The sequence below is a fragment of the Brachyhypopomus gauderio genome, chromosome 8 (genome assembly GCF_052324685.1).
Source record: "Brachyhypopomus gauderio isolate BG-103 chromosome 8, BGAUD_0.2, whole genome shotgun sequence".
Classification (NCBI taxonomy): domain Eukaryota; kingdom Metazoa; phylum Chordata; class Actinopteri; order Gymnotiformes; family Hypopomidae; genus Brachyhypopomus; species Brachyhypopomus gauderio.
Genome location: NC_135218.1, coordinates 4,497,692 through 4,514,358, shown reverse-complemented (window position 1 = coordinate 4,514,358; position 16,667 = coordinate 4,497,692). Strand labels below are relative to the sequence as shown.

The 16,667-nt window shown below is 42.8% G+C and overlaps 3 protein-coding genes across 5 annotated transcripts; all 3 read left to right on the top strand.

The window, feature by feature from the left end:
• Window positions 1–454: 454 nt before the first annotated feature.
• tusc2a (tumor suppressor 2, mitochondrial calcium regulator a) lies at window positions 455–4,154 on the top strand. Its single transcript, XM_077013861.1, has 4 exons — window positions 455–603; window positions 1,778–1,993; window positions 2,499–2,619; window positions 3,552–4,154. Exons 2-4 carry the CDS (start codon window positions 1,845–1,847, stop codon window positions 3,615–3,617), a joined length of 336 nt encoding a protein of 111 aa, XP_076869976.1. The 5' UTR covers window positions 455–603; window positions 1,778–1,844; the 3' UTR covers window positions 3,618–4,154.
• Window positions 4,155–6,229: 2,075 nt separating this feature from the next.
• hyal2a (hyaluronidase 2a) lies at window positions 6,230–10,484 on the top strand. 2 transcript variants are annotated; one of them, XM_077013860.1, is made up of 4 exons: window positions 6,230–6,496; window positions 6,934–7,912; window positions 8,975–9,064; window positions 9,188–10,484. In XM_077013860.1, exons 2-4 carry the CDS (start codon window positions 6,980–6,982, stop codon window positions 9,584–9,586), a joined length of 1,422 nt encoding a protein of 473 aa, XP_076869975.1. In that variant the 5' UTR covers window positions 6,230–6,496; window positions 6,934–6,979; the 3' UTR covers window positions 9,587–10,484. The 2 variants fall into 2 exon arrangements, with proteins under 2 accessions (XP_076869975.1, XP_076869974.1); XM_077013859.1 differs by having other exon boundaries at window positions 6,838–7,912.
• Window positions 10,485–11,103: 619 nt separating this feature from the next.
• On the top strand, window positions 11,104–15,009 carry hyal1 (hyaluronidase 1). 2 transcript variants are annotated; one of them, XM_077013858.1, is made up of 4 exons: window positions 11,104–11,354; window positions 11,829–12,768; window positions 12,925–13,014; window positions 14,242–15,009. In XM_077013858.1, exons 2-4 carry the CDS (start codon window positions 11,854–11,856, stop codon window positions 14,611–14,613), a joined length of 1,377 nt encoding a protein of 458 aa, XP_076869973.1. In that variant the 5' UTR covers window positions 11,104–11,354; window positions 11,829–11,853; the 3' UTR covers window positions 14,614–15,009. The 2 variants fall into 2 exon arrangements, with proteins under 2 accessions (XP_076869973.1, XP_076869972.1); XM_077013857.1 differs by having other exon boundaries at window positions 11,106–11,354; window positions 11,848–12,768.
• Window positions 15,010–16,667: the final 1,658 nt, after the last annotated feature.

Sequence of the window (16,667 nt, the reverse complement as noted above, 5' to 3'; positions counted from 1 at the left end):
TCCACACCACGTTACCAGATGTCTTACTCATAAACTCAATAAACTGAATTGTTTGATGGATGATTAGGTAAAATATAGGATTGCAATTTTATTTCATCCTTAAGTACACAGGGCTCCTCGAGTGATGGTTGACCATTTTCTGATGAGCTCAGTATTTTTTTTTGCTTTTGAGTAAGCTACAGTTTACTTTTTTGCTTTTGAGGAAGCCACAGTTTACTCCAAATCATATACTCCAAAAGAATAATGTTAAGCATTTTGTGCTCCGGGTCTTTCGCCCACGCCTTTATTCTAAACTGGCGTAATTGAATAACTCCTGGAAGACTGTCGCTGACAAATTTCTTGTCAGTTTGCGGTGGTCATGCTGTTTAAATTTGGAAACGCTTTTTAAAACAGTTAATATCATCAACAAAAGCCTTTAAAAATGTCCAATCACATAGCTCGTTATTGCTTTCAGAGATCCAATCAAACGTCTTCTTAAACAGACGTCGCGGTCCAGGAAGAACACAAACGAAAATATGGCGTCGGGAAGGGGACCAGCGACAAACAAGACGACACTGTAAACATGGAGCTGGCGACAACGTAGCAATGACATTTATAAGTACAGTACGTATGGCGCCGGAAAAGGCATTTTGTTTTCATATAAAGCCACAATCTTATGTATATTTACACCTATCTTGCAGTTAACTTCTTATTAGAGCTGTTAATCTAGCCTACGTTAGCTAGTGTACATGTAGAGGTGGCTAAACAAGTGAGCGAGTCCAGTTAAACTTACTCTGGGTCGTTGACCCCTTAATCACTAGTTAGGGTCACTAGCTGTGACTGGCTAATGTTTTATCATAGTTGAGCTAGCTGGTTAGCTAGTAATCTGGGTTACGCAGATAGCTAGCTAGCCTAGTATGTGGGATTCGAGGTGAAAATATGTAAAATAACCATTATTTTTCAATAATTTTAAATATATGTAATTACAGTTAGATGCCATATAATGGATAAATATGATAGCTGGCTTGCTACCCACCAAAACGGTAACGTGAGCTAGCTGACCTAGTTGTCTGTAGCTCAGTGGTCAGTATTAATACGAGCCAACAGTTAAACTGTTAGCTATTCAGCTGACCAGAAAGCCAGATACAGATGGTTCAGATGTTTTAAAGACCGATAATATTAATATATTAATATTAAAGCCGTAATAAAGCTAGTAATAGACGTTTAAATGTCAGGGCTATGTACAGTTGGCCAATGGTTTTGCACTGGACTGCAGAGAAGTAACCTAGATAGGTAGTTAGTTGCTTTGGCTCTTCACTGAGTTACCCCGCAGTGCACATCAGAATGTTTTACTGTGAAAAGTGACCTATTGATTCTTCATGTTTCCTTTTTGACTTAACAGAACAGGTTACTAGAATAGGAAGCTCTATTTTCACATTTTCCTGACTAATACTCCCAATTCGTCTCACTAGTGACTTGATAAGGTAACAAGGAACACCCTTGATGTAACCTAGAGCAAAACAAAAAAGCATTAATATTTTGTTCTTCACTTTGTACCATTTTACCAAGCATTCTTGTATTATGAAGCATGTATCATTAACTTGTGTTACTGCACAGAAACGTGCTGTTTAGGGTTAAAATAAGTGCTCAGCGTTGCGGTCTCTGGCAGTGGTAATAAGGGATCTGGAGGAGCCACAGTAGTGCTTTGAAGCCGCATCATAAAGTGCGAACCTCATCCAGCAGGGTAATGTGCATTTGCTTTGCAGTGAAACTGCAGTGTGCATCCTCTTTCTTTCAGGCCTGAGCTACGGAGATCTCCTGCCCTTCACCATTCTACCCCGCAGAATCATGTCCTGTCACTGAAGATGGGAGGGAGCGGATCCAAAGCTAAATGGACCTGGCCTTCCACTAGTTCTGGGGCGAGTGGGGACTCCCCTAGTGAAGTCACCGAGCAGGCTTTAGCCCGACTCCGTGGCTCCAAACATGCAACCCCTTTTATCTTTACAAGGAGGAGGTAAATATTATTACGTATTGTTTCATTGCAGATGGTAATAACATGCTGTCCCATTTTTCTCTTCACAAGTAGAATGTATATATTGTTTAATTGTGTATAGTGGAAAGATCCTGGTTATTCAAGAACTGCATTCATCATATCAGAATTGTTACTTTTAAAAAATTCATACCTATTGCAGTACACTTGATATAGTAAGTGGTGCAAGGTGTTGGCATTACCAATGGCATTTATCTCATGGGTTTGTTCTTGTTCTCACACAGATTCGGGTCAAAGTTTAGCTTTTGTAGTCATTTTCTAATAGCGTATGATATTAATTTTATTAGGAAATGTATGTTGCAGAAAGGTCTGGTAATACAATGCATTAACATTTTCTAGGATAATATATTCGATAGAGTTTAAGTCATAGCATAAATAGCTGTATGGTTTCCAAAGAAAAATGGTAGTACTACTTGCAGTTTGGATAGAGGCAAACATTTGTATTTCATGTGCTGTTGTATGCTTTCAGTTCCCTATACTATGATGAGGACGGAGATCTGGCTCACGAGTTTTACGAGGAGACAGTAGTAACCAAAAATGGCCGAAAGAAGGCCAAGCTGAAAAGGATCCAAAAAAACCTCATACCTCAGGTAACACTTGAGGGTGGAGTCCCAGGACACGTGCCACATGTTGGCACCAGGGCAGTCATGGTCTGGTGGTCAGGGAGCTGGTCTTGTGACCGGAGGGTCTTGGGTTTCATTCCCAGACCTGAGGCCATGACTGAGGTGCCCCTGAGCAAGGCCCTTAACCCTCAATGGCTCACTTGTATAAAAATTAGATTTAAAAAAATGTAAGTCGCTCTGGATAAGGGCGTCTGCCAAATGCCATAAATGTAAATGTTGGATACAAACACTAGATGCCAGCTTAATAGTATCTCTCTTCTGTGTGTGTATTAAACGCATACTCATTTGATGGGAGGAATGCAATTGCAGTGCATCCAAAATTAGTGGGATACTTAATGAAGTCATAGCCTACAGATGTTTGTCGCAAACTGTAATCTACAAAGATTATCCTTTGTATGATTTCTCATCAGTTACTGAGGTCAGAAATAAAAACAGACGTAGACATACTCTATATTTATTCTGCCTATTACGGATGTGGTTATTGATCTTTTTTCCCCCGTGGCAAGTACAAAGAGGTGTTGCCAAATCTGAAAATAATCACTCACCGTCATTCACTGTACTAGTACAAACTCTCTATATGAGCTACTCTCATTTATAATTTTTTGCAAATTTTTACTTACATATTTTAATAATTTGTCATTTTATTATTTTATGATTGTTTCCTTTTTATCTTTAGTTTCTTTTAATGTTCATATTTTCTTCTTCCACTTTGAGTTGCATGTATGTATGAAAGGTGTTCTATAAATAAAGATTTATTATTATTAAATACTATAAGCTCTTCAAACACAAATAAGTAATTTTGCCATTGTGACTGCCAATTATAAGTAAAAACATCTTACGATCAAGTATGTCTTTTAATTTTTCAGAATTAGCTGACTGGATTTCTTTTTTTTTTTCAGGGAATTGTGAAATTGGATAATCCACGAATCCATGTGGATTTCCCAGTCATTCTTTGTGAAACGTAGACACGTATCTTGGGAGAACACGGGATATTGCACCAACCAAACCTTTCACCTTTCCACCACCATTTGACCACTTTGAACGTCATTCCCGTTGTAGGTGTTCCTCTTGGAGTATGAGCCACATCTCCGTTGTGTGGCTGGGAGGACTAACTGTGATTCAGCAGTCTTCATCTAGAGGAAGAGCCTCTAGGTACTGTAGAGGAATTTGAAAACTAGGGTGAACTGAAGCACTGTTTCACACTTTGGTGTACTGATAGACACTAGACTTAAATTCTCCTGCTTTCTGTGATGTACAGATAATTTAAGAGTGTGTGTTGTCAGAATGTGTGAGTGAGGGATGTGATCTGGGGAATACTGGGACAGGAAGTCCTTCCTGCATGGTTGGACTGTTGACTATGTATAGCATGTCTTTATTGTTGTATTGTCTATAATTATTATATCAAAGTCTGCCTCTGTTGTATTTGAGCCCAGACCTGTACTAGTAATCATGTAATGTACAGTAAGTTATGACATACTTGAATAAAAATGGTTTCTAGGCTAGTTAATGAACGGGCATAATTTCATTGTTCAGATAACTAGCTGTGCTGCCAGACAATTTAACAATGTATGTGTGAAGATGTATTTTGAGAAATTCTCACAAATGCTCCCGAGCTCTTCACCAGTACACTGACTTGTCTGTTAATACTCTTGGTTTTGAAATGAAACAGTAAGAACATTGTGGCAACGGTTTGCGATTTCTCCAGTGTCCAGTGAAAATCACACACTACGTCATCATTTAATTCAGCCTACAAACCCACTTTATCACAACATTATAATACTGCTTTAATATGTAATGCATACTTTACAATTAAACATCAAAATAAGTTTTATAATACATCAAGATTTACTATAGTTTATTGTTTAAAGAATTTGCACTCTAAAGTGCGTTCTAAAAGTTCATGTTTTACAGATAATCCACAGCCCCATCCCCACACTGCACATTTAAGCTCTTTGTCATTCATAGCCTCAGTAAAACGTGGTATTTATGAGGCCTTGGCAGGCTGTTTCGTATTTGGAGTCTGTCCTAACAGACCGAACTGTGCTGCACCAGGCCAGCGTAATGTGGGCCTGGGTAAGAGTGGAAAGGGCTAGAGGTTATTGTCCTTGCTGAGTTTCCACCCCCTGCTTGGCTACAGGGAGGCCCGTCCAGAAGCTTTTGCTTTATCCCTGTAGTAATAGATGCGCTGTCAAAGGCGGGCCGACGCTCGACGGTACATTCCATTGGAAACAGCTGCCCCAGCCCCAGTGTGAGCAGGCAGGGGGTTGGTCGCCTAAAGCAGCTGGGTTAGGGGCCCACGGCGGACGCAGCGGTACCTCTGGGGGTCCTGGAGAGGCTGGTCCCACCCACCCACATGTGGTGCTAACATGCTGGGACAGGATGCCATGTCTGTGCACAATCACCGACACTGATAAGATGTGGACTGAATGAAGTGTGAATGTGAGGGGTGGCCAGATGAGAATTATGAGTGTAGAAGGTCACACCGTGGACATTTTTAAAGGTTACAATAAAATCCACGTCTAGAGGAAGAAGCAGTATCGGCTCTAACTTTATGACGGACGTGCCGTTTGAAGCCTATTGGAAAGTGATTTTTCACAATTACCATTTCCTTAAGAATCAAATGATAATATGAACTCAGAAACAGGCTGGTGGTGGTCTTAAATAGAAAAATGTGCCTTTCATGCCATTATTTCTCTCTCTTGGAAAATGGCTGACAGTTACAAATGATGCTATCGGGCTCCTCTTTATCTGAGTCTCTTCTGACACAAAGAGAAAGGCATTCCACATGATTAGCCTGTCCTCTCCCTACATGCAAGGATGGGTGGGTTAGCATTCCTTGGGGTGTGGGTAGCAGAGGGTGTGTGTGAGTTCAGTTCCTCTCACTTTGTTAGCGTTTCCTGGCCTGCCATGCAGTGGAGATGTAAAGGCACAAGTCCAGAGTGAGTGGGAAGTGTGAGGAGGAAGGAAGCCTCTCTCACTCGTGCAGGCCACATTCAGAAGCACTGGAGGAGTCAGCAGAAACCAGGAGAAATTGCAGGACAGGATCTAGACGGGTCACCGTTGGCTCAAAGTAGCAACAGCTCAGGCCAACAGTGATCTCATGTCCTACCTGTCATGTGGTCCCTCGAGGATTTCCGACTTCTCCACACCCGCTCTCCCAAAAGAAAGATCCTTCTGTAGTGCAGTGAAAAACCACACTTTATAGGCTTACTCAAATTTGTGGTGTGCATCTACATCAATTTAGTTTAATACAAACACTATATAATCTAACATATATTAAGCTAATTAAGCAAACTTAAATGTAATACAAGTCTTAACAATTTTGTCAGTTTTTAATTTCATTGTGGATGCATTGGCAAATCTTGGCAATCACGTGATACTTGGTGCTGGCAAAAAGTCAGTGGAGATAAGTGCAAGAAGACCGTTATCTTGCGTTCAAGAAGGAAATCGCACATCCTGACAGAGCAGAAGGGCTTCCACGTGGATTCATTTCTTTAGTTTAAGCAGCACAAGACAAGGTGACGTGAGAAGCACGCCCATGGACGGCGCCCATAAATCTCACGTTTCTCTGGCCCCTCCCCACACTCTCAATCAATGGAACTGACGAAAGTAACTATTACGCTACAATAAAAATACTTTCAAGGATTCAAGGAAATCGGTTAAGAGAAATAATACACTTCTGTTGGTTGTTTTTTTATTTATTTAGTGTTTTAAAGTGTTGTGGGTCACTCCTACTTGTCAAGGAGTTAAAGTTGCCCGCGGTTGAAGAGCGGTGTATAACTTGTTCTTAGATAACGGAAAGACATAATTTGTCCGGGAATGTTTTCTGTTTTTGATGCCAGTGGTAAGTGTCTTTCTTTCTTTTGTCTCATATAAGCTACTTTTGGGTTTCTAGACATGTTCTGGCTTTCGAGAAATCTTTTAAAACAAAATTTTGCCAGCAACTAGACCGCGTTCGGCGGGACTTTTATTTTTAAATTTGACTTGTGTTTCATGATCTACGAACGCGACCGATGTTAAGTTTTATTACTATCTGTATATAGTAAGGTATTTCTTAACAACACATTCATATTTATAACTATGTTGTTAAAAAATATCCTACCTTTTTTGAGATCAAAATCATTTAACTTGCACTTAACTAAAAGACCTTCGCCGGTTATTTATGAATTTCGTTTCGTTAAATAGGCATATCTGGATCCTTGAATTAACAAAATCATACGCTTTGGAAAAGTGGAGTTGTTAAACCAGAATATGCAACGTTTCCTATTATTATTTGAACAGACATTAAGAACAGGAAAGCAGTTTTTGTGAACTCAACATAAAAGCCATGGCTAACTGGTTCCTGTCTAAATGGAAAATTTGGATACTGGTTACACTAGTCTTGGACTATGTTGCTGTTGCCCAAAGTGTGAAGCCCACAAGATGGCCTCTGTACCCTCATAAGCCTTTGCTGTTAGCCTGGAATGCCCCCACAGAGGACTGCGGGCCCCGCCATGGCGTTCGGTTTCAGTTGGATCAGTTCCAGATCGTGGCTTCACCCAATGAAGGTTTCACCAAACAGGACCTCACCATCTTCTATAAAGACCGCCTGGGCTTGTACCCATACTTTGGGTCAGATGGCAGCCCAGTTAATGGTGGCCTGCCCCAAACCGCCAGCCTTACCCATCACCTGGAGAAGATGCCCATTGGCATTGAGAAATACATCCGTGACCCAGCAGCACAGGGCCTCGCCGTCATAGACTGGGAGGAGTGGCGTCCGCTGTGGATACGCAATTGGGATACCAAGAACATCTACAGGAACCAGTCGCGCCTCTTGGTATCCAAGAAGAACCCGACGTGGGAGAACATGCAGGTGAGCAAAGTGGCCCAGCAGGAGTTCGAGATGTCGAGCCGCGCCTTCATGCTGGAGACGCTGCGGCTGGCCAAAAGCCTGCGGCCCAACCAGCTGTGGGGCTTCTACCTCTTCCCCGACTGCTACAACCACAACTACCGCACCAGTCTGGACAGCTACACGGGCCGCTGTCCGGATCCGGAGGTGGCGAGGAACGACCAGCTGAAGTGGCTGTGGGTGGAGAGCACGGCTCTCTTCCCGTCCGTCTACATCGGCTCGGTGCTTCGCTCCACCTCCTTCGCTCGCCAGTTCGTGAGGAACCGGGTGAAGGAGGGCATGAGGGTCGCGTCTCTGGGCGAGGGACCCGCGCGCCCCGTGTTCGTCTACGCCCGTCCCACGTATGCTAATGAGATGGAGTTACTTACTGAGGTAGGTTTTAAACTCGTAACACTCTTACAGTATATGCTGTATAGTACCTTGTACGTAACAGAAGATAGCATGGTCTGTTTTTGTGTGTAACACTCAACTTGGTTCACTTTATTAGTACACCATTTGATCATTACTTTAAAGTGGTTTAAGTTGAATTCAGATTCCCAAGGTAAAGAATAATTTGTTCTTCTACAACAGCAATTATCCATTCATTTCAAAACCTACAAGTTCTACAGCTTCTGGTTGCTCAAATGTACCTAATGCTGAGCTGAATCAGCTAATGGAAAACACTTAGTTATGTATTTATGTGGCCTTCCAGTATTGAAGATGCCTGACATAGTAATTGTGGACACTTTGTGATACCAACAACTGAGAAATCTGTGGATTAAATATTTTGGGTAGTTCTCTTTTTAACTTCTCTTGTGGGTTTACACTAGCATTTACGTTGATTATAGTCTGATTAGAACTACACTGTCATCTCTTGCTACACATATCCTCTAGAAGGACTTTGATTTATGCTCCTGTTTCTCTGAACGGAGATCTGATGGGCTCTTTGACCTCTCAAAATGATAATATCTTCAAATCTTTCCACTGGTCTTGAACTTGTGTCTCTCTGTGATTTCACATCGTACAGCCTAAACATAACCTTCACCCTTATCTCCACCAACAGCCTTTTCCTTCTTCTCTAATAACTGTGTGTGTGTGTGTCAGAGAGAGAGAGAGCAGCGTGTGTGTGTGTGTGTGTGTGTGTGTGTGTGTGTGTGTGTGTGTGTGTGTGTGTGTGTGTGTGTGTGTGTGTGTGTGTGTGTGTGTGTGTGTGTGTGTGTGTGTGTGTGTGTGTGTGTGTGTGTGTGCGCGCGCAGGAAGGGTGCTGGTCCTATTTTTCATCACCACCCACCATACCACTCCTCCAGTTATTTCCTTACTAAAGTGAGAGTGGATGTGAAGAATTGTTGCCAACTAAAATATCCTGTGTAACCTCTGAATACAGTAATAACTACCAAGCAAGGCCGATTAATTGGTAAAAGCTAAAGTGATTCCTTTATTGGGTTCTCTCTGCAGACTGACCTTGTGTCCACCATTGGAGAGAGTGTTGCGCTGGGAGCTGCTGGGATCATACTCTGGGGGGACGCCAATTTCACCAAAAGCAACGTAAGCAACCACACATTACATCATGGTGTAGCAGCTGACGCTCGGATCACAACAAATTCGCCATCGATGGCTTATTTCCTTCTCTCTGTGTGCCTCTCCCTCTCTCCCCCGCCTCTAACCTAGGCCAGCTGCTTTAGTCTGAACCAGTACCTACGGGGCCCGTTGGGCCGCTACCTCCTCAACGTGTCCACCGCAGTCGAGCAGTGCAGCCGTTCTGTGTGCGGGGCCCGCGGCCGGTGCCAGCGCCGTCGGCCCGACACGGACACGTACCTTCACCTGAGCCCTCGGAGCCACACCCTAGTGACCCGGGGGGACCGTCTGACCGTCAGGGGCCAATCCACCGCTGAAGAGCTGGAACGCATGAAGGAGGACTTTGTGTGCCAGTGCTTTAGCGGCTATCAGGGGGACAGATGTGAGCTCCAGGATCCACAGCAGCAGACGGGGAAGGGACACACACTTCAGGCAGCGTTGTTGGTCTGCCTTTTGCCTCTGCTGCTCACTGTATGGGACTGGATGGGCTGACACAAGCGCATAATGGACACTCATGTTCTGCTGTAGAGATGTAGACACTAATGGTTTTAAAACACTATACAGTGTGCTCTTGAAGCCACTTTGCTGTATTGTTGCCAGTGCCTCTCACAATTCTGTGTGGTTTTTGTATTATGTCAGTGCTACGTCGTACGAATGCTGTTCTGGAGAGCTGTGGACGATCTGTGCGGCAGGAAAGATTATATGTGCGTTGAGAATCGCTAAGCCGTGTGAAAGTTGTTTGGAGTGAGTGTGAATGCTGGTGTTCGGGGCTGAAAATACAAACATAAACACAGGAGAGTTTAAATATGCACTTTTGTTTATTATGGATCCACTACGGACTCCCATCAGCTGAAAGAGTTTGAAGATACTGAGTTTGAGTCTTTCTCTGCAGTTACAGATAGTGGTGCCTACATGAATGGTTTGTATCTTTCTGGAGTATCTGTACGCCCACTGAACAAGTGAAGGAGAACCTCCCATGCAAAGACACTTCATGTTTCTGTAACGTGGCGAGGCTATCGCTAATTCACCAAGAGACTACTAAAGCATCACTGTCATTTGCTGTTGATTCCGTTTTTTAGATTTATATTCTCTCTCTCTCTCTCTCTCTCTCTCTCTCTCTCTCTCTCTCTCTCTCTCTCTCTCTCTCTCTCTCTCTCTCTCTCTCTCTCTCTCTCTCTCTCTCTCTCTCTCTCTCTCTCTCTCTCTCTCTCTCTCTCTCTCTCACAAAACATGCTGTACTTTACAATTCCCTGTGTTTCCATTGTTTCCATGGAATATCTGGGGTGAATCCGCTGCTGGCTGTGCAGGTCAAACCACTGCAGAATCAACATTTACTTTGTTAAATTTCTCCTTTTTTGTGCTATTTAATAAATGTCTTTTATAGACCGCTTGTAGGCATTAGATAAAAGACAAATGATTATTTCAAACCAGTTTTCTAAAAAAAATAAAGGGATTAGTCCCTGACATGTCATCTGTTGACAGTTACCGGAATGAAACCACATGTATCACTATTATTTCTTTTTCTAAATACATGTGCCACCGCAGATTTAATGTGGTATTAAACTAAGATGAGCGAACACATCAAATAAGCGCTTACGAAACTACTACGTTGATCTGTTTCGCAGAAACATCTGTGTGGCACGAACCCAAAATGAGCCAAGGGCTTATATCTGTATCCGCTAGTAGATCTTATTGGGAATTAATTTAAAAAAATTGTTGTAGCCAAAGTAAGCCATAAGAGGATATAAGTTTATATATATATATATATATATATATATATATATATATATATATATATATATATATATATAACTTATATGGCAGTACATATATATATGGCAGTAAAATGGTTTTAAAAGTTATTTTAGCCTTCTTTAATAGGGTAAACTTATTAATGTTCACTTATAAAACAAATGTACAACATTAATTTAGTGTTTCTGGAAGCCGGGCATATGGATATCACACATTACAGAAATATTAAAGCGAGTAAGTTTAAAACAATCAAAGTGCCAATTAATCGTAATGGGCTTGGCAGGGTTGGGGCGCCATAAACCCAGTGATTGTATCGGAACATGTTCTACATGTGGTGTGAGTTGCGGTTCTGCTTGGCGTAACTCCACCCTGTGGTTCATCTCGGGTTTGTGAGGAGATTTGTTCCTCTTGTTGAACTAGTTCTGCAGTTACGAGTAGTTTCTGAGGTAACCTGTATTCTCCGGCACATTTCTAACGCTTCGCCTCACCACCAGCTTTCACAACACAGGTAAGTTTTATATTACACTTAAGTTCTGTTTAAAGGTAAAATATATCCAGCGGTTTTACGTATATATGTGTGTGTAATACATGGGAAAGATACGCTAGCACTGTTATTTCGGAGATGTTTACATTTCAATCTTACAATCGATAACAACCGCGAGAAAGTCACGCGCTTCAGCCTGGCAGCATACTGACAGAACGAGTTAGTAAAGATGGATTAAAGGTTCTGGTTACTTCATTTAGCTGAAAGAAATGTTTAGACTATTATTAACGTCATGTATAATCTGTACCATAGACCGTCTATGATCTATACCCACACACAACGGCTTTGCCTGTTTTGACCCACTTGTTGAGGGACATTGTTTATTTTGTATAAGGGACTGTTTACTGTAACAACATGTTACTGTATGTGTGTGCCCTTTCTTAAAGACTCCCATTACTGAAGTTGTGCTTTGAGATTTTCACATTCATTTACATTCAGATGGCTTCACCACTTCCAGGCAGGTATGGACACGGTTGGACACGGGACCTGCCCTCTGCTTTTCGCATTGACTTTTGTGATGTGTCCAGTCCTGTCCCGCCCTCTCAAGTCTTTGCCTCTGGTCCCGTTCTTCACGGTGTGGAACGCTCCCACTGAGCGCTGTGGCACCCGCTACGGCGTGGACCTCGACCTGAGTGTCTTCGACATCATCTATAACCAGAACCAGACCTTCATCGGCAGTAACATCACCATCTTCTATTCGGAACAGCTGGGCCTCTACCCCCACTACAATCAGCAGAACATATCGGTGCACGGCGGTGTTCCTCAGAACTGCAGCCTTTTGGACCACCTGCGGCATGCCGATTTTGACATCCAGAAGGCCGTCCCGGAGCGAACCTTCCAAGGGCTGGCTGTGGTGGACTGGGAGAGCTGGCGGCCACTGTGGGAGAGGAACTGGGGCGTCAAGCACGTGTACTGGCAAGGCTCGCGGGAACTGGTGCGGGCCCAGCATCCTCACTGGACTCCAAAGCAGGTCGAGGCGCAGGCTGTAAAGGACTTCGAGGGCGCGGCCCGGGCGTTCATGGAGGAGACGCTGAAACTGGGCCGCGTGGAACGGCCCGGAGGAATGTGGGGATTCTACGGCTTGCCCTGCTGCTACAACTACGACTACAAGAAGAACGTGACCTACACGGGAGAGTGCCCCCCACTGGAGCTGAAGAGGAACGACAAGCTGATGTGGTTGTGGAACGCCAGCACAGCTCTGTATCCCGACATTTACCTGGACCTGGCGCTCAGGGGTCGCGATCGGGACATTCTGCTGTACGCCCAGCACCGCGTCCTGGAGGGGCTGAGGGTGAGAGAGCAGGTCACCCCCACTCCTCCGCCCGTCATCCCGTACGCCCGCATCGTCTACACCTACACTCTGGACTTTCTTTCGCAGGTCGGCAACCATTTCAAAAAAATGCGAACAATGTGGTTTTGGTACTGAAGAATTCATATACAATTGCCATGAATTTGTTAGTGATTAACAACTGATGAGCTACTGTTGTCCCAACCCACCCTCTAGGTTGGACTTTGACTTGTGTTTGTGTTATAGGATGATCTGATTCATACCATCGGTGAGACCGTTGCTTTAGGGTCAGCAGGAGTGGTACTGTGGGGAGATTCACTTTATGCCCGGAGCAAGGTAAGGGAATATACAATGGGTAAAAACACTCAATTGTCTGTATGTGTGTGTGTATGTGTGTATGTAACCTTTTTTCAGTCCATATAGTTCTTGTCCCAATTCTGTATGCGCTAAAGTCTTCCTTGAAGCATGTATTTTTACATGTCATCAAAGGGCGTGTGAAAGGAGTGTAAGTTGGTGGGTTGTGAGCAATTTTGGGAGACTCTTTACCTCACTTCCTGTCCCCTCTATACGCTGCTGCTAAAATTATATTTCCTGCACTCTGCCAGTATGCCGCCTTTACCAGTTGCTGCTGCTTTTGTCTAGAGCTAGGACACACATACGTTGGTCCAGTTCTGACTGATGCCCGTACATCTAGTAAGTAAATAAGTAAAACTTTATTTATATAGCATTTATCTAGATTTTATCACAAAGTGCTTTACAAAGGTAGATAGCAATAAAATACAACACGATCATAATAATACAATAAAATCCTACTTAAGGTAGAAATTAAATAAAATACTCAAAAATACAATACTGAAAACATCGATCAAACACTGTTAAACGCAAGAGAGTAAAAATGTGTTTTTAAACATCTGCCCAGCTTGTCTGTGTAACTTTATTACAGAAAGAACAGGCTAATTCATCAGTTATTAAAGCCAAAACACCAGAGAGCAAGATGCTTGACGAAACGCAACAGCACCATACACATTAAAAATGTTACTTGTAAAATGATCATATCAGTTTGCTCGTGTGCACAAGTTTGAATGTCCATGTAGTGTGATGATCACACAAGTCTTCAGGTCTGAAGTGAACTTAAAACACGTTTTCCTTTTAACACGAGCCATTATAAGGCAAGTCTAGCAACGAGTTGCTTTCTGTCTTATATACATTTTCACTCTGGTATGTTAAACGGTGGGTTTGTTTTGTTCCCCCCGATATACAACCCTCAAACCATATCAGTATTGAAAAAGAAAATTATATTGTTTCTGAAAAATGTTTTTCTACATTGTTTAAGCAGTCTTTGGTTGTTTTGTGAGGAACATCACAGGAATTGTCATCACGAAAGTGTGATCTGATGTGGATGAGAGGGACACATGCCATTGGGGAAAAGTAAAGAAACAGGACGCCCTACAGCCTTGAAGTGTGCATGCTCAAACAAGGGGTGCTAGTGCAAGTAATGGGACGGAACCTTTCATTCGTATCTTTAAGGCGGTGTCTTACTGAACCCTCCCCTTTGGCTTCCAGAGTACCTGTGAGGCCGTGAAGGACTACCTGGACACCACGCTAGGCCGATACATCGTGAACGTGACCGAGGCGGCCTCCCTCTGCAGCAAAACCCTGTGCTCGTCTCGGGGCAGATGCACCAGGCAAGACCCTGGTTCTGCGGCCTACCTACATCTGGACCCAGCCGTGTGGGTCATCATCCCCAGAGCGAAGCTCCCAGAGAAGCCCACCAATGGCCCGTCCTACGTGGCACGGAAGAGGGCGAGGAGTGGCACTGGTAAGGTGACAGAGCATCATTACGAGGGGCACTTTAAGTGCCAGTGTTTCCATGGCTGGAAAGGCAAACACTGTGAGAACCCAGTAGCTCGTAAGGGCCGTAAGAGTCTCTTTTAACCGGCTGGATTTCAGCCTTTTTATAAATGAGTTCTTTCCATCTGGACATTGACCAGGGCCAAAATCGGTTGAACATCTTTGCATGGAAAGACAGCAGACATTTCTTTGATTAAAACACTTACTCTTTTTGAAGCTACAGTACACTGTTTGAAGTTTAAGGTTCTTGATGCATATTACTCAAATCATAAGGTTATTATTATTATTATTATTATTATTATTTTTTTTTTATCAGTTACAATTTCTTTTAAAATGTATGACATTTTAAGCATGCTGCTTGATTTTTGAGATTCATGTTATCTATAAATACACTAAAACTGACCAACCATTAAACTGACCAACCATTTCATGATTTTGAGTTGCATTGTTTTGTGTTTATTACATTTAAAATAAAAATGAGAAATGTATTGTGGTTTTCTTATTGTTTCTACTATGATCGAACGCTTTCGCGATGAACACAAATTACAAGTCTGTTGTGCTCCATCTTCAGGGTTTTTCATGATTTGCATCTACAACAGGTCCTTAGATTTATAGCCAGCATTTACAGCCCTTGGCCGCTAGATGGCACTAAAGGTACATCAACAATTTTGTTCCTTCACTGCCATTCACGTTTTGGCAATCGGTTATGTTCAATAAAACTTGGGCAGTAATTTTACTGTCGAGCATCATTAGAGATCAATGATTTGAGCAATGGCAGCAGGGTGCTGACTGATCTGGGGCGGAAAAAACCACATAGAAATGCTTCTTTTTTTCCTCCAAAATACTTTGTCAAAGGCAAGTCCTGACATAAGGGACTGAACGCATTATAGGATTCAGCCAAAAGTGGTCTAATTCTAGAGTCATATTTATGGCTTTCACCCAGATCAGCATCAGCGATGTAGCCCAAACAGCTGTTTAATTAAATTTGGAATTGTCTGGACACATGAAGTACATCTTAGGATGTGGTATACAGTATATCTGCATTAGTCAAACGTAGTTTGAAGTGTGGACATGGTGCAAAGCATATTGCGTACACTTTTCCATACAAGTTGATGTTGTTGAGAAAATGGCTCCCTTTCTGCTTACCGGTTAAAATGCCATAATCAAATTTAGCATTAAATAATTTATATAAAGGTATTTAATCCCAAATTGCAAGGAGGATTATCTGAAGCCTTTAGATGCCCTAGGATGGATACCCTTTTCCTAGAAAACTTCATAATCGATTAGTCTACTGTAGTAGTGTGAGATGTTATGAAACTGTTTAGTACAGTTTCTGTGGACTTGGCGATTAAGCCCAAAGGAAGCCACGATTTCCAGGCCGTTGTATTCACTGGGTCTGTAGCCGGTCCGAGTGGAAGGCCTGTTTGAATGGGAGTTGAAGTTCTGTCACATATATCTCCAAGATACATTATCTCCAGTGTACAACTTGCCACAGAAATATGTCAGAGCCACATGTCCCTTGACACTGAGACTAGCCCAAACATTTAAGATGGAGAGTAACAAACATCATATCTGGTCTTTTGCCTGCGTTTTCACAGCCTTTCAGATAAGCCTGACTTCATATTTCAGCAAACAGGACTTTGTAAGGAAGTTTAGGTGTCTTGGTGTATGTTGCCTGGGTTCATAATCAGCTATGGTCTGTCAGTTCGGTGCAATGTATCTGCTTTGAGGACGTGCTAAATTGACTTAGACGTCTTACCAGCTACAAATACACTAGAGTGGTTAGAATGGTGCCTGGTGGAGCTTGTGTGTTGGAGAACATTGAAAACATTGAAATTTGTCCAGAGTGAGGTCTCCTGTATTGGACGAAGACCTCTGGGGTCATTTCATTCACCTGTGTAAACAGCACCCAGGCCCTAAGGCAGTGGCCATCAGTCCTGCTCTTACAGGTCCACCTCTAAACTGCCTATCCAGATGAGATGGGCTCTTCACCTTCATCATGAGGAGCTGGTGAATCTTCTCACAGGCAGGAAATTAGGCCATTTTCTTCGCCGTCCGGCACTGGCGCGGCGATGTTTGTCAGTAAGTTAAAAATGTCCAGGAGGAATAGCATCACCTTTAAAATGGCGAATTCAATA